Below are 22607 nucleotides of genomic sequence, written 5' to 3' on the forward strand. Positions count from 1 at the left end.
TCCACCCACCCTTCCAGTCATTTTAGCTTTAGCCTGAGCAGGGTCAAGGGGAAGATGGTAATTATCCCAGCAAGCATCAGTCAAAAGGCAGGAGCAATGTCTGAAAAGGGCACTAGTCCATCTCAGGGTGAACACACATACTGTACACAGACAGACACACACAGAGGCCAATTTAGTGCCACCAAATCACTTCATGTCTTTGGACTGTGGGAGGAAACTGGAGCATTGAGAGGAAATCGACATGGACACAGGGGAGAACATGCCATCTCCACACAGGTAGCAGCTGAGAGGCGCCACCATGATGCTGCTCCTCCTTACAAATAAATTACACCACTAACTATTGAGATATGGAGTCTCAAACATGGTAAAAAGGGTTGTGAGGCCTACAAACATCTCTGAAGACAAGCCAAAACCTTACCCTTGGTAGCTAGCTCCAAACTACTACTGGCAGGCTTTTGGCCTAACAGGTCCTGAAGTGGGAAGCTGGCTATAAAACTTCAAAACACTTCAATAATTAAAAAAATATGTAAAACTAGCAAACACGCGGTTTTTCAAATAAAAGTGGTTCATGCAGAACAAGCTGAACATTTCCGTGCTGATTTCACATTATTTTTGCTTCATAAAATATACAGTGATCCCTCGCTATATCACGCTTCGACTTTCGTGGCTCCACTCTTTCGCGATTTTTTCTCATACACGCTTACGTCACTACGAATACGCTTTCTGAGAACTTTTATCTAAGCCCCACGATGGCTCCTAAACATGCTGCTTTTTCTAAGCCTTCTGACAATTAAACTAAGCACCAGAGGAAGATGCTTACCATCCAGGAGAAGGTGAAACTCTTGGATATGATCAAAGATGGCAATACCCTACAAAAACCTCCGCACGCATATGAAAAGACAGTGCCAGCAACTGTCTATCAAGATGTTCTTCAGCCGCGCACCCAGACACCCACTGCCTACTCCTAGTACTCCTTCAGCGGAAGAAGACAACGACGCACCTGCTGAAGATACTGCACCACCTGAAGAATCTCCTACTGAGGTCGTGCCCTTCATAGGTTAGTGGTTGTGTGTAAGAACTGTGTGTTTGAATAATTAAATGTATAGTACAATAATCTACTATATAAAAGCGGTCGGGATTGTCCTTCCGTCCCGTGAGTGCAAAGTGTAGCGGTATTCCGCTTATCACAGACTTACTACTTGCGGCTTGCAGTACGAAGTGACGCGATGTGAGCAGAGTTCTGGTGCTCCCATCATTCCCTTGCTTTTGCGCGTGATGCGCTGGAAAAATAGACAAAATTATGTCTCTGGAAATATGGATGGAGTACAAATGCCTCACCGCGTAGTAAATATCAGGGGAGATGGTGCTTGCTTATTCTCATCTATAGCTTATTTAGTGCATGAAACTCCGTCTTTAGCGGTACAGATTCGGGCTGACATTGTACGACTTTGGACAGGCACTCTAGGGGATAAAAAAACTTAGGTTTTTGGGAGATGTTATGAATGGGCACTTTGATGTTCTCATTACCTACACTTACATGCCTGATGTACACATGGAGCGCACACAAAAGGATAAAAGTCGGTCGCCTTAAAAGGCGGGTGAGCCTAGTAATAATATTGATATTTGTAACGTCTAATATGTCTTATTTTCTCTTATTTTGTCTAATATATTGGGTAATACGAGTGTAATGGTGACTAAAGGGTGTTATTTCATGTCTAGAGGGCTCTAATAATGTTAAAAAACGTATTTAGAAGGTCGTAAACAGGTTTTCTATACTCTAACTGTGAAAATATACGATTTATAAATAAAGAATCCTACTTCACGCAAATTCATTTATCACGGTAGAGTCTGGAATGGATTAACCGTGATAAACGAGGGTTCACTGTAATATAAAAGCAATCTTTGCATAAGGGCAGAGGTTGTTTTAGCATGAAGCTGTGCCACTCCAATGAATAGCTTAACCAGCACGTACAACGTTGTATCATCTCATAAGCTTTTAATTAAGATGAAGATCAAGCACCTTCTGCACTTGGCATGATTGTCAGTGGGGGTCATGGTCGTTGTTTTTCTTTGTGTCATAACGGTGTGTATCAGGTGGTGTAAGCAGCTTCCATGATTTTGTTTCACTCTTAACACGAAGCAAGTTCTGGGACTGACATTCTTTCTCTTCTTATCATGCAAACAGCTTCTGCAATTTGTTTCATGCCCAACAGATGTCACCACTCATCATTTTTCTCTCTTGTCATATCACCTTTACCGGCAGTCTGCCTATTCAATTTTCTGTAAATCATTCTGTAAGACACAAACTCTGATAATTTAGTGGGGGCTGCCATTAGTCAAATGTTGAGCTTCACAAGCCTCAATCATGCCATAAGCTTTAGATTAAGACCAAGATCAAGATTGTAACCCCTATGGTTTGTGAGTAATCATGTGACAACTTCGTGCCAGGCAGACACAACCCTTAGCATTTTATTTATATATACTGTAGATGCCCTTCAAGAGAAAGGATTACCCTCAACCTCTGGCTTGAACAGACAAGTCCAAAACAAGAATGTTTAGAAATTAAGAGTTTATTATGACAACTCAAATGGAAGCACAAAAACCGAAAAAATAGTGAAAAAGGGCAAAATCGTTTGCCCAAATCTGCAACTCGATACTATTGCGTCCAAATACAAGGAATGGCTTGAGGAGAACTCTGGAAATTCTTGTGAATTTTTATTGTGTTAATTTTAACATTAGAAATTTTTTTCTTGAGTGAATGAACACATTGCCCAGATAATTAGCTTTGGCTGTGTATAGTTTTTGTATTCAATATGCCTTCAAAATTTCAAAAATGCAAATAAAAAATCTCAAAAAATCATGAAAGGTGCATTAGAAGCTCCCGTATTATGTGGAAATGCATTTGAAAATCATGTTGCTTATGTAGTCTTCTATATGGATTAGGACAGTCTGTTTCAAGTGTCATTGTTCAAAAATGTTATAAAAGCATCTTATTCAAAGGCAAAAATTGACTTTCACATGTAAAAGAACATTTGTTTGCTTTAGCTCATGCATATGTCTGCCTTGTGTTACTCCAGAATATATCATGCAGTATTACTTTATTTTATAGATTAGTTTTGACACCTCAGTTTTAGTAATTTTGAATGGATATCTGCTATCATCATTAATAAAATGGATGAACCTCTGCTTTTTAAATGCAGCTCTTTACAATGCATTTTAGGACAGAATTTTTCTGTCTCACTGCTCTGCTCTAGGATGGACTATGCCCAGATTTTTAAGCACTCCTCTGGCATTATAAAAGTATCCTTTTGCTGCTGATAATGTCCCAATTCATCTGAGAACCCTGACTTGCTGCTGCAAGCAATAGCCATCTTCCTTTATAACAACTTTAAAGTGATTATTTAAAAGTGTCTTTCCAGATTCAGGAATGAGCATTTAGCCACCTCAACTGAAAAATGGTTTCACACCCACTTTGAGATAGCTGCTGACAGATATTAAAGGAATGAAGCGTAATCATAAATGTATATATTTAGGTCACGTGCATTATATTTTTACTACAACTGGGGAAAAAAAGAAAGAAACTCACCTTACTTTAGTCCTGCATCAATCAACTGTTCCCACCCGTATCATCCCGTCCTGTGCAGCCGTGTCCAGCACAACTGATCTACAGACTACGCTTCCTGTGTTCTGTATTATTTGTTAACCAGTAATGGCGCACTGCACAATAACGTGCAGTGAATAAACTTACATGTACATGTGTACCAAATTTCAGGCCAATAGGTCAAACAGTTTGAGAGCTACAGGTGTTTTAACATCCTGCTGTGTTAACCACGGTAGCATATTATATATAAAGATGTTGTAGCTTCCTAATAAAACTCAAACTAATTTTTACAGAATTTTAATACAATTATTGTAATGTAGAGAAATTACATAAAGGCCATAATAATGTAACATTAAATACATTCAGTAGTTTTATTTGTGAAACATAAAAAGACTCACAGTGCCTCAGTTTATACAAAAGAGGGATGGGCAGCTGCACTTCTTCTTTTGACCTCCCGGAGCAAAAACAATGCTGACGCCTTTGAACAGTCACGAGGGGTTTTCTTCTAACATTCTCATGTGGAAAGCATCTTCAGCTCCATTTTCTCTTTGATCACATCATTTTCTATTTGTATATTTTGAAAATGGAAAATAGATTATGTGTTGTTTTGACAATTTCAATTAATACACTGTTGCTTCTCATGTAATTAGAGAGTGGCAACACAATGAAAGTAATACTCCCATTATTACTGCTAGTAATGCAGTACTACTAATACTGCTACTACTGTTACTACTACTACTACTACTACTACTAGTATTACTGCTACTACTACAGCTACTTGTTGTTTTGTCTGCATAAGGTAAAGTCATCCCTGATGGAGGATCGCAGGAATCGTGGGAAAGAGGAGTCCCTTCATCGGATTGGCTGGCCCAGCACTATTTCAGCCGTGGAATGGCCAAATGGGTGAGGCAGCTTGATTGATGAGGTCTCCAGGACACTAAATATATCCAAATCTTATTATGTGATATCATCTACTGTTAAATTCTGCTCCGTACTTCTAAAATTTTTATTTTTATATTGTATTGAGGATTTGTTTTATTCTGTGTATTGTATTGTATTGTATTGTATTTCATTGTGTTGTATTGTATTGTATTGACCCCCTTCTTTTGACACCCACTGCACACCCAACCTACCTGGAAAGGGGTCTCTCTTTGAACTGCCTTTCCCAAGGTTTCTTCCATTTTTCCCTACAAGATTTTTTTAGGAGTTTTTCCTTGTCTTCTTAGAGAGTCAAGGCTGGGGGGCTGTCAAGACATTTTGCTGATTGCCTACAGTAGACTCTGAAATCCCTGTATCCCCATGCAATAACAAAGCAGGTCTGCATTTCTTTGGACTTCTAAACAACTGCAGTAGCATCCCGTGTCAGACTTGTTACTAGTGCCCCGTGTCCAAAACTTGGTCCTTGAAATACAGCGGCCAATAATAAATTGAACGGTTTAATTTGCAGACCCCACTAATTAATTACGTATTTGGATACTCACATTTTTCCAGAAGAAGACCATACTTGGTTAATCTACATTTCTAAATTAGCCTGTTGTGAGTCAGCATTTCTATTTATGGCAGAGTACTCTGCGATGGACTTGCTGCCTGTCCATGATAGACTTCTGCCTTGTTTCCAGCATTTCATCTCCCCAAAACCCTGAATCAAATAAGCAGGTTAGAAAAGGAATTATAATGTATAGACTTATATCAATATAAGAACATTATAGAATGGCAGGCATTCAGTGTCTAAACAAACACAGATATGCTTCAGTTGGGTCTGCTACTACAAATTAAAGCAGACTCTGCTCTTTATCTACAAATGTCAATTTAATAACTTAATGAAGCTGGCAAACAACATTCATTTTGACTGTCTGCTTTGTCTTGGTAGACTCCTATATTACTCTACTTTCTCCTTTTGTACTCTTTATTGCATAGTCTTTATCAGAATGCCTCACATCTCCTAGACTTTCCACTGTTTATAAGGTATTGTACTTTGCAACTTCTCTCCACCTTCCCTTCTATATCTATAACCTCAGGCAATTACAGAAACTAAAAAGACCAGCAGGAAATAGGTAACACATTTTAATCATGTATTATTGATAATATTCATAAAATAATAATAATGAAGTAAAGTACATGTGAATATTGGCAACAATACTACCCGATAAATGCTAGATGTGTAGTTTCAGGTAGCACAGAGACTTGTATTTACTCAAATGTCTTTGGTCAAATCATCATTTCTAGTCAGCTTTCTTCAGGACAGGCCACATGCCAATATGGCTGCCAAGTTGTGCTCCTTATTGTGTTCTGTTCATGGACATGGTGTGAGAGAGAGAAAGAGAGAGAGGGGAAGGGGTAAAGCGACCAACTTTATACATTTCTGTCCAAATCTTTAGGCCAATAGGGTGTCGTAGTACAGAATGGCCTCTGATTCAAAACCAATACCAAACGACCATTCTCCAGACCAATGGGTGCACATACTGCCTTTTCACACCCGGCCTCAAGTAGTGGATACCATTTGTTTGGGGATGTTTCACAGGCTCTAAGTCCTAACGCAGTCACCCTTGCCAAGCTGGTCTGATGCCACTCCCCCCCCCCCCCCCCCCCCCCCTTATTTTCTATTCCTGGGCTATTCTCCTCAATGAAATAAGACATTTCCACTGAAGCACTAATATTACATTTGCATTTCTAAAGATTTAGAAAATAACTTACAATATATACAGAATATCACTCCACCACACTGTCTACCTACACTGAAACAGTGTTTTCAGGGACCAAAAACTAATCATATTGAAAATGCTCTTCATAGTGTATAAATGTGAAAACGCTGGACTTTGAGTGGCAATGTGGTTAGGGGAAAATGGAGAATTTTGAGAATGGATACTTGTGCATTGAAACACTCAAATACTTCATGTGGTATAGCTCAGATGAAAAGGCCAGTTTTTAAATAAATAATTGCTGCACTCATGGCTTATAGAGGGGCGTGGTAGTGTGGCTGGAGCAGTTCTTGGACGCTACGTGATGCGGGTGTTTCCTCGCTTAAGTGCACAGGTAGGGAATCGTCCATATCCGTAATTGATACCGAGAGCTGCTAATCGCCACACCTGTGCCACATCCCCATAATAAATAGGAGAAGCGCAAGTGTGGAAGAGGAAGAATGGTGATCGAAAGAATGTAGGTTAGAGAACGTGAAAGAAGAAGACACTGGCGTTGGTGTGTGGGTGCATGCGAGAGAGAACGAGTGAGAGGGCAGGCTCGATGATCAGAGAAGGCGGCTGAGAAGTGAACCCTAGCAGAGTGTTTGGCTGACACCCAGGGGACACCACGAAGTGCTAAGCACTTTGGAGGAGCAGGAGTGACCGGAAGGTGTTTGGCTCACCGCATAAGGTAGCGGGAGTCAGGAGGCTTGAGAGGTGGAAGCCTCAGCGTGATCGTCCTAGTCTCTGGGGAACCCAAGTCAGTCTGGAGAGCCCTATGGAGGCAGGGACCGCAAGGCTACAGACTAGAACGAGAAGGTCAGCTGCAGGTAGGGCAACTCCCCTGGTGCATGGCCCGGATGGGAGAAGCAGGGCAGTCGCCAGTAAAAGAAGGCACTGGGTTTTGTTTTTAAAGGACTGCTTCCAGCCATTGTTTTAACCTCGTTTTTAAAGGATTTATTTATTGGATTTTAACCTCCACATTCTTCACTGTTTTAATGGATTATTTATTTATTTGACATATTGAAACACTGCACTATTTATTTCTACACTGTTTGTTTTTGTTTTAATAAAAGCACGCTTGCACCTTTTTGCACCATCGCCTTACTTCGTTGGTGTCCTCACTGTCCAGCTCATCCGGTTTCAGTACCAATGGTGTCGGGTTCAAGATCTCCCAAAAGCGAGTTGGGAGCATGAAGCTGAGCCCACATCATCACACTTCACTGTATTTATTTGTCAGGATTTCCAGTCCACAACTTTGGCAACTTTATACTTGTCTGTAAGTTTTAAAAGCAATTGTACTTCATTGCCTGCCCACACAAAGCAGTCAGTTTTGTTTCTTTCTTGTTCTTTTGAGATTTTCATTTACCTTACATTTGCTGTGTTAACAAAGAGTGCACTTCACTGATAAACTGTACGTGCCCAATAACAACAATTTACGTGTTTTTGATGTTTAAGAGGGATGATAAACATTTAGAAGATAGGTAGTGAGGACGGAAAACTTTTTAAACGAAAACAGTATTTTCAAAGATATCCATGTTATTGTAGACTAAGCCTAAATGAAATGAAATGCTTCACTACCTTATAAATATGAGGTATGGTCAATGAGTTCCATGTGTGGTTTCTGTGATTGCTAGTCATCAGCACATGTGTGTTTAGGTATCCGTCAATAAGGGCGCGCACAAAAAGGCGACTTTCAAAAGGGCGACCTCAATTGGGCGCGGCGAATAAAAGCGCACATAAATAAAAGCGATCTTCAAAAGGGCGACCTCAATTGAGCGCCGAATAAAGGCGCGAATAAATAAAGGAGTGCTTCAAAAGGGTGACGTCAATTGGGCGCAGCGAATAAAGGCAAACGCAACAAAATTATTACAGAAAATTTATTAGATAAAGGCAATGATTGAACATATAAAAAGGTGAAAGCAAGAATATTAAAACATCCAATTAATTAATGCATGAACTTCTAACGAACTACTTCTAACGAACTATTTCTAAAGCTCTCTATATTTTGTTGTTTTCAAAATTACAGAAAATTAGATTAAGGCAATGACTGAATATATTTCGTTGTTTTCAAAATTACAGAAAATTAGATTAAGGCAATGACTGAATGTATAAAAAGGTGAAAGCAAGTTACACTTGAAGCTGTAGACCTTTGTTGCTCTTCACATATTCCAGAGCCATTTCAACTAAATTATCTACGAACGCCTTTATTTGCCGTGCTCAATTGAGGTCACCTTTTTGAAGCGCTCCTTTATTTACGCGTGCATTTATTCGGCGCTCAATTGAGGTCGCCCTTTTGAAGCTCGCCTATATTTACGGGTGCCTTTATCCGGCACTCAATTGAGGTCGCCCTTTTGAAGGTTGCCTTTATTTACGTGCGCCTTTATTCTCCGCGCCCAATTGAGGTCGCCCTTTTGAAGGTTGCCTTTATTTACGTGCGCCTTTATTCTCCGCGCCCAATTGAGGTCGCCCTTTTGAAGGTCACCTTTTTGTGCGCGCCCTTATTGAATAGAACCGTGTGTTTAATGTAATAGTAAAATAATTTTAATATCCATACTGCCAAGCATTTGGTCACTCACACATAATAATGACTATCAATTGGAGAGAGGCAAGTATTCTGAAAAAAAGGAGAAAAAGAGAAAGCCCAGGGACCTCATTTATAAAACTTAGATTAGATTAGATTATTTTATTTATAAAAGCACATTTAAAACAACAGAGGTTGCACCAAAGTGCTGTACAAAAAAAGCATTAAAATAAACACAATACAAACAAGCATGCAAGAGCAGATTAATAAAACAACCGATTATAACATCCACCACAATCCCATCATACACAATGAAAGACAGAAGAAAACAAGTAGGTCTTAAGCCGACTTTTAAAAACCTCGATAGAGGATGAACACCTGATGTGCAGAGGCAAGTCATTCCAAAGCCTAGGAACAACATCTGATAAAGCTCTGTCTCCCCTCGACTTCAGCCGAGATCTTGGCACAACAAGGAGCAGTCGTCCAGATGACCTCAGTGCTATTGGTGGCACATAGGGGTGAAGGAGGTCACGGATATATTTTGGAGTGAGACCAAGCAAGGCTTTAAAAACAAACAACAAGATTTTAAAATCTTCATTTAAGATCTTCATGTAGATTCAAGTGTGAAAGTATGTGCATGCCAAAAAACAGAAAAATGCATACAGCAATAAAAGAAATCAGAAACCAGGAGTATGCACATTTCAATGGAATTTACCCTTTATAACTCACAATCATCTTGTAAATGTGTGTACGTGAACACACCTTACACCTTGCCCGGTTGCCACTCTGAAACAACCATATGTGAATCCTGCCAATCAACCTCATACATATCGTCAAGAATAAATAAATTCAACAGACAAAAATAAATATTTGGGGCTGCCACCCTGTATAATATCTGGTGTTGATGAGTTCTCAATGAAGACTGATCCCGTTTTTTTCTGAAAACAACAAAAGATAAATGAACAATACAGTGGATGAGCCTTTATATTGAAGCGGCAGGAAGGAAGATGAGATAGATGGAAGGAACTGGACATGAGGTCACCGTGAAGGGCTGGAAGTGATGTCATCTGGAGGGGATGGAAGAGAGGTTGTCATGAAATGGGCGGAAGTACGAAATAAGCAGTTATTCTTAAGCTGGTCTGTAGAAAGAGGGGAAAAGGCATTAGTGCTTGCTTCCAACCCTTCACCTCTTGTACATTCACTCCCTGTTGGACCCTTTGGCTGCCCCCTAAGTACGTGTGTGTGAAAATATGCAATTACAGTGCTGCAGGTGTTCATTGGCTGGTAGAGTAGCTTCCCTTCCTGATACACTGAGACATCACCATCTGCATTCTGAATATTCTTAAACTGCACTCCATAACTGAGAGCATGTGTGGCATTACAGTTCCTCTCCTCTGCACCCTGGGAGTCGGGGAAAGATGTGAAGTGCCCATGTCAGAGTGGGTAGCCAATATCACCTGGCACATGCAAAAATGTGATTGCTATTATGAGGAATAGTATAGGTCACATGAAACACCTTACCAGCAAGCCTGCTATCACCTACAGCACCATCAGCAAGTTGTCTGCCAAAACTACATTGCCTTAAAAAAAATAAATCACAGGTTAACCCAGGCCACCGAGCTACAATGTTTGTCAGTGTCATGTTGGCATCACAGATGACTTGTGCCTAATGGAAAGCCACTGCTTATGGTTAACAAAACCAACCTCACTCTTGCTAGGTGACCATATTGCAATTTGAATGCAATAAATTACTCTGATTTTGTTGATAGTACTAGGGTGTCTTACCATGTTAGCCATTATGGATGTGGTAAGAAGTTAAGCAAAATGACACCTTTTATTGGCTAACTAGAAAGATTACAATATGCAAGCTTTTGATGCAACTCAGGCCCCTTCTTCAGGCAAGATGTAATAAAGAATCTGGAGTTCCCTGTGTTTATATAGACACCAGAACAAATACAACATTGAAAAACCTTTAAGTGAGACATCTTAAATGTAAAAAATTAATAGACTTGTTCAGGCTAAGATTCATTTAACAAGAGAGAAGAACAATGTATAGTCAAGATATGTGGATAAGATAACTGTCCAACAAAGTCTTTTGAAATTTCTGATGAGTTTTTCAATACAATGTGGGTCTGTAGTCAGGTTGTTTGTGTCAATCTGAGAGATGCAAACAATCCTCATATCTGGCCATAAAACTCTTGTCTCTATTTAAACCTTATTGTAATGTGTTAAATGTTAGTATGAATTTAACTTCCCATTCTTTTCTCTCTTGTTGTGTTCTTACGTCACCCATAAGCATTGTGACTTTAATGTCCTTCTCACACTGTCCATGGCTGTTGAAGTCAGCTGCTACAGGAACATCTCTGTTGCCATGTTAAACCTGTGTAAATTCATTCTTTGATTATGTTGAGAAAACCAGACGCTGCTGCAAATTGCCTTTTTATGTTGGTTCCAGAACATGTTGGAGCTGAAGCTTGGCTGAGGTATCCTGACCTGTCAACCAGTTCCCTGAGAAGTGACAACAGGTAGTAGATATAAACCGATGAAATACTACTACATCTGGACGTGTGTGGTGCTGAGGTGTCACCCATTGCTGGCTGCACTCGGGTCCTAATCTGGGATCCTGAGTTGATTTGTCATGTGGTGGGTGCGGCGATGCGCTGTATCAGTGTGTGCTCCTAACCTACATATGTAGCAGTCAAACAGTAAAAGCCAATAAAGAGCTCACTCTGCCCAAGAACCTGGAGCACATTTGTGTGCCTCTCATCAAAAAGTGAATTTTATCCCCACTATTTTCCCTTCATTCTGTACAGAGAAAGGTATTATACCAAAAGTCTACTTATAAGAAATCTTTTAATTTCCAGGCAAACGTCAACAGAGGCTATATGAGACATTATCAATCTGAATGTGTTCTTGCTCTGCACAAAAACATCCCCACCTATCACTTGTACACTACACTGGTTCTGGTTTTCGAAGTGTAATTATATTAAACTAGTAATTAGAACACGGCTTAGCAGTGCGTCTTTACCATATTCTTGTATAGTTGATGCTTATAAATAATTATATGTGAAAATGCATTGCTGTTTCTCTATGTATGAATAAATCTATGCAAAATTTATCTTAATTTTTCTCTGAACGTCATTTTAATTTTCTATTTAAATAGGTTAACATATTCAGATATGTTGGAGGGCGGCAAGTTGAAGCACCATCGCGCCCCGAGCGGCACAAACTCGAGCTACGCCACTGGCCGAGGTATTCAAGGAACAAAATGAAACACTTTGGGTGCAAAAGTATAGCAAAATGGAGGAGGAGTATAGGGACCTAATCAATGACTTTGTTAAATGGTGCGACTCAAACCACCTACACCTGAACACCAGCAAAACCAAGGTGCTGGTGGTGGATTTTAGGAGGCCCAGACCCCTCATAGACCCAGTGATCATCAAAGGTGACTGTGTGCAGATGGTGCAGACCTATAAATATCTGGGAGTGCAGCTGGATGATAAATTAGACTGGACTGCCAATACTGATGCGCTGTGCAAGAAAGGACAGAGCCAGTTATACTACCTTAGAAGGCTGGCGTCCTTCAACATCTGCAATAAGATGCTGCAGATGTTCTATCAGACAGTTGTGGCGAGCGCCCTCTTCTACGCAGTGGTGTGCTGGGGAGGCAGCATTAAGAGGAAAGACGCCTCACGCCTGGACAAACTGGTGAGGAAGGCAAGCTCTATTGTTGGCATGGAGCTGGACAGTTTAACATCTGTGGCAGAGCGAAGGGCGCTCAGCAGGCTCCTATCAATTATGGAGAATCCACTGCATCCACTAAACAGTGTCATCTCCAGACAGAAGAGCAGCTTCAGCGACAGACTGCTGTCACTGTCCTGCTCCACTGACAGATTGAGGAGATCATTCCTCCCCCAAACTATGCGACTCTTTAATTCCACCCGGGGGGGTAAACGTTAACATTTAACATTATACATAGTTATTGTCTGTTTTTTTCACCTGTATTATTATCATTCTTTAATTTAATATTATTTATTGTATCAGTATGCTGCTGCTGAAGAATGTGAATTTCCCCTTGGGATTAATAAAGTATCTATCTATCTATCTATCTATCTATCTATCTATCTATCTATCTATCTATCTATCTATCTATCTATCTATCTATCTATCTATCTATCTATCTATCTATCTATCTATCTATCTATCTCAAAAGTTAGACCTCTTATAATATTGCAAGATGCTGAGAATTAGTTCACGCTTTTGTTTTCAGTCAGCTAGATTACTGTAATGCACTCCTCTCAGAACTACCCAAAAAAGACATCAATCGATTGCAACGAGTGCAGAATGCAGCTGCTAGAATCTAAACTAGGAAAAGAAAATCGGAGCACATCTCTCTAGTTCTGACACTGGTTACCTGTGCCATTTAGAATTGACTTTAAAATACTGCTTATGGTTTACAAAGCCTTAAATAATCTCGCTCCATCTTATATATCGGAATGTTTTACACCTTACACTCCAAATCATAACTTTAGATCTTCAAATGATTGTCTGCTTAGAATTCCAAGAGCTAAACTTAAAAGAAGTGGTGATGCGGCCTTCTGCTGTTATGCATCTAAAATCTGAAATAGCTTACCAATAGGAATTCGCCAGTCTAATACAGTGGAGCACTTTAAAACACTGCTGAAAACACATTAGCTTCATCTTAGTTTAATCCTGATGCTCTGTATATTCCATTAATTATCATTATTATTCATGGTGGCTCTAAAATCCGTACTAACCCACTACTTTCTCTTCTGTTCTTTTTCCAGTTTTCTGTGGTCGTGATCTGCGCCACCACCACCTGATCAAAGCACTGTAATGTCCCTATATTGATGGATTAAAGGCCAGAAGTCCACATGACTGTCATCATCAAGTTCTTCCATGAGAACCCTGAATATAATGAGGACTGATTGAGGTCATTTATATTAGGTAGAATGCCTAGAGGGCTGGGTGGTCTCGTAGCCTCAAAACCCCTGCAGATTTTATTTTTTTCTTCAGCCGTCTAGAGTTTTTGTTTTGTTTTTTTCTGTCCTCCTTGGCCAGCGGACCTTACTTTTATTCTATGTTAATTAGTGCTCTCTTATTTTAATTCTTATTTTGTCTTTTTTTCTCTTTCTTCATCATGTAAAGCACTTTGAGCTACATCATTCGTATGAAAATGTGCTATAGAAATAAATGTTGTTTATTTAATTTAATTTAACAAATGTAACTGAGAAAATGAAGCTAATGGAAAATTTACCACTGGGCCTTATTAAGTGGTGAACTCGAAGGGAATAGCTCAATCATTTTGATGGAGTGGTCTTTGAAAACAACAACTGGAAAAAAAAGAAAAGAATACGAGAGCCAATAGGGGGTCTCCCAAGCCTCTAATAATCGTAATGAGGCTAAGCCGCTTTAAACAACTGCCACAGTCCCAGATGTTTGTGCTGCTCACATAAAATGGAGCTTTCTGCTTGTGTGAGCTTGACATAAGACAATGAATGAGCATGTTACGTGTGTACCATTGGGGTCTTCAGGGGCTTGTTTTTTTAACCTGAATGAACACTGTTAATTATGAATGTCACCGTGTATTTGTGGAGGGTAGTCTTATGAATGAAAAAGACTACAGGATTTGCTTAAAAATTTCATCTGTTGCAGCAAAGGGAACATTCACCAGAGAAATCAGTCCATTCAGGCTTTACTTTCATTATCAAAACAGAGAACATTTTTTTTCTTTTCCTGACTGACTAATCCTTTTATCCCTGATGAACCCATGAATTGACGAAAATTACAGCAACCCACATCTCCCATGGCTAAAAATACTATAAACTCTGAGCACACAAGAAAAATGGGTAAAGCCCATCATTAAACTGGACATTATGAGTTCAGTTGGCATAAACAGCAGCTCGAAACAGATGTAAGCGAGTCATCATTACAGTTGTTATCGGTGAAAATTAGAATTTGCGTTGTCAGCCAGTTTTAGCTAAGATGATGGACTGAAGCCAAAGCCTGGGTGACCCTGAACAAAAAAAAAAAAAAAAAAAAAGTCAGTTAACTTGTAATAAATAAATATAAAGCTGAGACAGTATTTTAAAAAAAATTCTTGCACATTAGCTTTGTAGTAGAGTATGGATGAAATGCTGTAATTTTGTCTATTTCTTGATGCACTGGCACAGTAAACTCATATGTGACTTCAGATTAGTCAACTTTCATGCAATCAATTAAAAGCATAGATCAGGTCAGGTCAGGTCAGGTTGAGGAGCTTGCACTGATACAGTGAATTGCATGCACCCCCCCACATGACAAAACAGCTCGGGATCCTGGTTGGCAACCCCCCAGGCAGGCATGTGGTCCAATCCCACCCTCCGGAAATGACCCTCTGATGACCCTCATGCAAGAGAAACAAGACGTTTCACACGCCTACCCAAATGGGCCAACTCAATGGGACCTGAGTGCTGCTGTACAGCAAGCAACACCGCAGCACCACACCTGTTCTGATCCCCAACAGGCCTGACCCCATTGGCTCTCCAATGGTTTTGACTCTTTCATTGATGGGGCTCCCGAGGGCTTTCCCCCATCCCCTTTATAATACAAGCAGCCTTCCTATGGGCGGCTGCAGCAGAGCTACTCTCACGGAGAACAGAAAGGAGTCCTTTCTTTGTCTCAGAGCTGAGTGAATTTTCTTTCAGGGTGGCAGGAGTGCCAATCCTGCCACCAACCCCCATGATTTCCCTGCAATTTGGAGGACTGCTTGCAGGGCCAGATGCAGTTTAACATCATATCCTGGACAGAAAAGCATACATGATATTTCTTAAATCCCTGAATGCTTACATAGATAAGATCATTTTTCTTTTGTAGTGTGAAAGATTGTATATCCCCAAACTGGAAGAATAGCTGTATATCTGTATATATTGTCACACACAGGGGACAGATTAAGGACTCTGGTGATGGTAATTCTCCACCACTCCCGGGGTTGGTGCTCTGTGGTAACACTTTCTCTGTCTCTCCCTCTGCAGATCAGAATATTGACAGCTTTTGATGTCACCTCAGGTGTCCACCTACCTGGACCCACCTCTTCCTGCTGGAAATGGCCTTAACCGGAAGAGCCACCATCTTTGGTTGGCATATCCAGACTCCCATCTGAATAGATGCAACATAACACTTTACCCATGTTTAATTTCTTTTTTTGAGACATCAATTACTCTGTTTTTTTTTCTCCAGGTGCCCCAAAACTTTGCATTGTCTTTGTTTGTTATTACTGTATTTACAGGGTATATATATATATATATATATAGCTACATTTATTTTATTTATTTATTTATTTATTTATTGAAATGTGAATTTCCCCTTGGGATTAACAAAGTATATCTATCTATCTATCTATCTATCTATCTATCTATCTATCTATCTATCTATCTATCTATCTATCTATCTATCTATCTATATACTGTACATATATATATATGTATATACTGTATATATATATATATATATATATATATATATATATATATATATTTATATAGTGAAAAAATCAGACTCGACACACTAAAAAAGGTTTGGGGCAGCCACCCGTATATTATCCCTGACTGCAATGGGTTTGGTTTTAGACAGAAGTGTCTCTCTTGGAGTCCAGACATGAACTGCCGAGGGTTTGGTAAGATGGCGGTTTTAAGTACTAAAAGCAGAAGTTACGTAGGGTAACTGGAAGTGACCTTCTTCTGACATCATCCTGGGCATCAGAACCAGAAGTGACATCATCCTGGTTGTTGGAACTGGAAGTGACATCTATAATGTTGAGTCAGACAGGTTTTCCCGCAGCTGGTCTGCAAAGACAACAGGAGAGGGTATAGTGCCACCCTCCATCCCCTGGCCTGGCATGGAATTACCTTCGCTTGGTCCATACAACGTCCTCCTACATGCATGTATGCGCCAATATATATATATATATACATATATGTGTGTGTGTGTATGTATAATGTTGCTACCAGTAGGGGACTCCACTGAGCCCACACCCTAGACACCATTACACCCAAACCAATCATAAATTCAAATAAAGTCCCTTCTATTAATAAACATTACATTAACACACAGGTTAAGACACTCAAAGTATAAGCAGCCCAGAAAACAATCCTCTTTCTTCACAATCCTCCCATCATGCCTCATCCACGATCTCCCAAATCTGGTTGTCTGGTCAAGGTGAAGTGGCTCCTTTTAGTACCTCCAGGGCTAGGACATGGTCTGTCGAAGGCGCATATGTGGTAGTCCCACAAAGTAGGGACCACATTCCCCTGCTGAACCCCCTGATGACACCCATGGTACCCAATAGAGCTATATTCTGGTGCTCCAACTCCCATGATGCCTTTTGGGGTATCTAAAGGGGACCTGAAACCAGTGGATGCTGCACTCTTGCATATTGGGGAGGATACTGTACCCCAATGCTGTTGTCTCCCCTAATTCTTCCAACATACTGGCCTCCCTACAATGTAAAGATTCCTGTTCCTACCCATTCAGAGAGCTTGTCCTCCCAGTTTCTTTTATAATGGCATCCTGCCCGGGCAAGGAATCACCCTGTAGAATGCCTGTCCATCTTCTGTGGCACCCACAATATATTTCTATTCTGTATACATACAGTATATACTGTATATATATTGGTTTTAATGTACTGTATTAAATATAAGCCAGTAATGATGAGTACTTTGTACTGTTAAATCAAAATGTACAAAATGACAAAGCTGATGATGTTCTGAAAATGATCTTTCCATACAATAGAAAGACCAGATCAGAATATTATTTAAATGTGCAAGCCAGGGGTATTTCTAAAGGGCTAAGAAAGACAATAGCCTGAACATGCAGCAATTGCTACTAAAATCAGAAACTCTACCAAAAGCCAATTAACTGGAACAAAACTGGCTTAAAAAAATAGTTAAAATTTCCAAAAAGTACTTGGTTTGAAAACAAGTTTTTCCAGGCTAAACAACGGTCTTTCCTATATTTGAAACAATAATGATGAGACAATGAAGTGGACATGGCTCAGAGCAGCAGCCCTTGATGTCGCAACAACATGGGGCTGAATGACATTAAAAACTACACAGTACAATAAAAAGAAAAATAAATGAATTCAGTAATCGGCAATTTGAATGAATCCTTGACAATCTGTAACTGAGGAATAATCCAAGAAATATTGGTATTGCGGACCGGTTTACTTTCTGTCTGGATAATGTCCAGGGTTCATTAATGACAAGTTAGAGTAATGAAGCTACTGACTCTGGGATCCCAGATTGAGCTCAAAAAGCTCGACTCATTTTCCCCAAGGGTGAGCTCTTCTATGATCAGTTTTGTCACATTTTCTGACAGTGGTTTTCAAACTTAATCTTAAATACCCAGTGTTGTTAAATCTTTTTTATATTTTAGAAAATATTGCAAATAATATTCAAAAGACCCTTCTTATATTACCAAATTCAGGCAAAGATATTGTATTTTTGTCTTGCTTTCATTATCACTTGAATGACTTAACACATATTTCTCCTCAATGCTATTTCTACAACATTTACATTTTTTTTCCAAAAACTAATTTAAAGCAATACTCCGCCCATTATTTTTTTCATTTTTATATGTTACTTGCCAAGGGTGGCACGGTGGCGCAGTGGGTAGCGCTGCTGCCTCACAGTTGGGAGACCTGAGGACCTGGGTTCGCTTCCCGGGTCCTCCCTGCGTGGAGTTTGCATGTTCTCCCCGTGTCTGCGTGGGTTTCCTCCCACAGTCCAAAGACATGCAGGTTAGGTGGACTGGCGATTCTAAATTGGCCCTAGTGTGTGCTTGGTGTGTTTGTGTGTGTCCTGCGGTGGGTTGGCACCCTGCCCGGGATTGGTTCCTGCCTTGTGCCCTGTGTTGGCTGGGATTGGCTCCAGCAGACCCCCGTGACCCTGTGTTCGGTTTCAACGGGTTGGAAAATGGATGGATGGATATGTTACTTGCCCCATGTAGCTTATCATGGTGTACGACAAAAAAAAATGTAATCTCATGTTTTCATGCGAAATGAAAATTATTTTTTTTTTATTATATAAACCAATATTGATCCACACTGTATAATAGTAAAGACGTGAAAAATGTCCATAGAACAAATCCACACGTCACTTTAATTGTATGCACCAAACCTCCGGTTTGGCAAAACACATGCATTTCTGGCTAAAATATTATTAAATAGGCACTTCTGGAAAAATCGGCGCACATCATAAACATGCAAACTAAAGTCACATTGGATTGCCTCTTGTTTATCAAATCTTTTCTTAAATCATTTATGAAAATTAAAGTTGTGACATTTTATATAGATAGGAATTTAAAAAGTAGCATACTTTAACCTTCAAGAGGCAGGGTGAAACTTATTCCAAAGCAATTACAATTTTACAAGCATTGTAAATTATGCGTAACAAAACAGAAGCGCGGAAAGTCACAAAATACGCCAACAGTAGCGAGTACATGATAAGCATACACGTGTACGGGAGCACGCGCACAGAATGACTTTAGTTTAAAATACACCCATTTGGGACGGTAGAGGAAGCAGTCGTATCCGCAAAAAAAATGCAAAATACTCGCACACTGAACACAAAGTGTGACTGGGCCGTACCTAAGTCTCTGGAGATAAGAGACAAGCGAGCAACGCGAGCACAGTGCAGTAAATTCAAACTTCTGTAGCTGTTCTCACGGCCAGCGCGTGCTTGTTTTCAGCACCTTGGAGAAGGCACAGAGACGCGTGAGTGTAGTTACTAAAAATAACCACAGAAAATCGCGCTTTCTACCGAGGAGGAGAAGTTTGCTTTGGTCACGCCGAGTATAACAGGCTCTGAAATTTGCGACTTCTATAAATAACTTCATGTTTAAACCTGCACTATCTATCTATCTATCTATCTATCTATCTATCTATCTATCTATCTATCTATCTATCTATCTATCTATCTATCTATCTATCTATTAGTATGTATGTATGGATACCGATATATATACTGCATATATATGTACATCCATATAAACAAACAAACATACATACATACATACATACATACATAATGTAAATATGTAGATAGACGCATACATATTATTTTATATATACACACATACTATATGTAAATAGATAAATATGATGTATAAATATATACATAGGCATATATATACATATATATAAATGTATATATATATATATATATATATATATATATATATATATATATACAAACATAAGATAGATAGATAGATAGATAGATAGATAGATAGATAGATAGATAGATAGATAGATAGATAGATAGATAGATAGATGTTTCAATAAATGAGAGAGTTGCGTGTATTTTGAAATAGCTCGTCTTCACTGTAATTATGATGCTTTTCGGGGATGCTTTAGGCTGCAGCACGCACACTCGCACGCACACACACACAGAAAGCGAGAGAGATAGAGAGAGAGATAGATAGAGAGAGAGAGAGAGAGGGAGAGAGAAAGTCCTGCACAAATGTGCTCGAGTAAGCAAGGCTGTGGGCTGTGCAGAAAACCCTAAGGGGTAACGTCACTCCCCCTCGGCAGATCTGCTTCAGCCTTCCATTCTCAACCATCACATCGCTTTAGAGAACAGAGAGAACGCATCCATATTCAGTTCACTTTGCAATGTTTAGCATAAGAAAGCCAGATCCAACCATTTTTATTCCCATGCTCCGGTGTCGACTGGGAGCTCACTACAGGCGCGGAAATGCAGCCAGACAAAGGGATCTGTAGATAGAGGGTGAGAGAGAAGAGAGAAAAGAAGAAGAACAAGAAGAGAAAGAGAGACAGAGAGAGAGAAAAGACGAGAGATCATCTGTTTTTAAGTGGGGGAGATTTCTTTCACTTGAACGAATAATGATTTGCAACAAAGGGCGGACAATCGAGCCACAGCGACTGTAACTTAAACAAGGGACACCTAACAGGCAGGCAGGCTTGTTTACAAGAGGAGCGCTTCGGCAGACCTGCTCAATCATGCCTGTTCGGAGAGGTCATGTTGCACCACAGAACACATTTCTGGGCGTTATTATACGGAAATTTGAAGGGCAGAGTAAGTATTTTAAAAACATTTCAATAGTCTGTTTTCCATCTTCGCGACCGGCAAAGTATTATTATTACGTCTTATAAATACTGTAAGCTGAACAAATACTTCGAAAAGTAAACATGCACGCACATATCTATCTATCTATCTATCTATCTATCTATCTATCTATCTATCTATCTATCTATCTATCTATCTATCTATCTATTAAACATAGAACTCACAAATATTCTTATTTTGTGTGCACATTTACTATTTAAACATGTGCAAGTCTGCCTCTTTCTAACGACATTGTGCTTAAAAAGTAAAACAAAAATGCTGGAAGATTTTGTTACCCTGATAGTTTTAAATTAACAATGAAGTATAAGAATGAAGGGATAAGAAACTAAACCTAGTGAATCCATTTGTTTGTTGTAGAGTCCAGGTGTCCGGTAAACACAAAACCAGAATGAGCAAGTGGGGCTTAGACAAACTGGACAACTACCTATGGCCTATATATATATATATATATATATATATATATATATATATATATATATACAGAGTGCTAGAATTAAATTGGAAACTATTTGATAATAATAAATTAGATAGATAGATAGATAGATAGATAGATAGATAGATAGATAGATAGATAGATAGATAGATAGATAGATAGATAGATAGATAGATAGATAGATAGATAGATACAGTGGTGTGAAAAACTATTTGCCCCCTTCCTGATTTCTTATTCTTTTGCATGTTTGTCACACAAAATGTTTCTGATCATCAAACACATTTAACCATTAGTCAAATATAACACAAGTAAACACAAAATGCAGTTTTTAAATGATGGTTTTTATTATTTAGGGAGAAAAAAAATCCAAACCTACATGGCCCTGTGTGAAAAAGTAATTGCCCCCTTGTTAAAAAATAACCTAACTGTGGTGTATCACACCTGAGTTCAATTTCCGTAGCCACCCCCAGGCCTGATATCACTGCCACATCTGTTTCAATCAAGAAATCACTTAAATAGGAGCTGCCTGACACAGAGAAGTAGACCAAAAGCACCTCAAAAGCTAGACATCATGCCAAGATGCAAAGAAATTCAGGAACAAATGAGAACAGAAGTAATTGGGATCTATCAGTCTGGTAAAGGTTATAAAGCCATTTCTAAAGCTTTGGGACTCCAGCGAACCACAATGAGAGCCATTATCCACAAATGGCAAAAACATGGAACAGTGGTGAACCTTCCCAGGAGTGGCCGGTCGACCAAAATTACCCCAAGAGCGCAGAGACGACTCATCCGAGAGGTCACAAAAAGACCCCCAGGACAACGTCTAAAGAACTGCAGGCCTCACTTGCCTCAATTAAGGTCAGTGTTCATGACTCCACCATAAGAAAGAGACTGGGCAAAAATGGCCTGCATGGCAGATTTCCAAGACGCAAACCACTGTTAAGGAAAAAAGAACATTAGGGCTCGTCTCAATTTTGCTAAGAAACATCTCAATGATTGCCAAGACTTTTGGGAAAATACCTTGTGGACTGATGAGTCAAAAGTTGAACTTTTTGGAAGGCAAATGTCCCGTTACATCTGGCGTAAAAGGAACACAGCATTTCAGAAAAAGAACATCATACCAACAGTAAAATATGGTGGTGGTAGTGTGATGGTCTGGGGTTGTTTTGCTGCTTCAGGACCTGGAAGGCTTGCTGTGATAGATGGAACCATGAATTCTACTGTC

General features: G+C 39.5%; 1 protein-coding gene across 3 annotated transcripts in view; it reads left to right on the forward strand.

Moving 5' to 3' along the window:
- Nucleotides 1-20301: 20301 nt before the first annotated feature.
- Nucleotides 20302-22607, forward strand: part of LOC114655421 (potassium voltage-gated channel subfamily H member 7-like) — a 431541-nt gene continuing 429235 nt past the window's right edge. For all 3 annotated transcript variants that reach the window (XM_051931419.1, XM_028806393.2, XM_051931420.1), the window contains exon 1: nt 20302-20898. In XM_051931419.1, the coding sequence (XP_051787379.1) occupies nt 20823-20898 (76 nt within the window). In that variant the 5' untranslated portion in view covers nt 20302-20822. The remainder of the gene's footprint in view (nt 20899-22607) is intronic.

Source organism: Erpetoichthys calabaricus, chromosome 8 (assembly GCF_900747795.2).
Source record: "Erpetoichthys calabaricus chromosome 8, fErpCal1.3, whole genome shotgun sequence".
Classification (NCBI taxonomy): domain Eukaryota; kingdom Metazoa; phylum Chordata; class Cladistia; order Polypteriformes; family Polypteridae; genus Erpetoichthys; species Erpetoichthys calabaricus.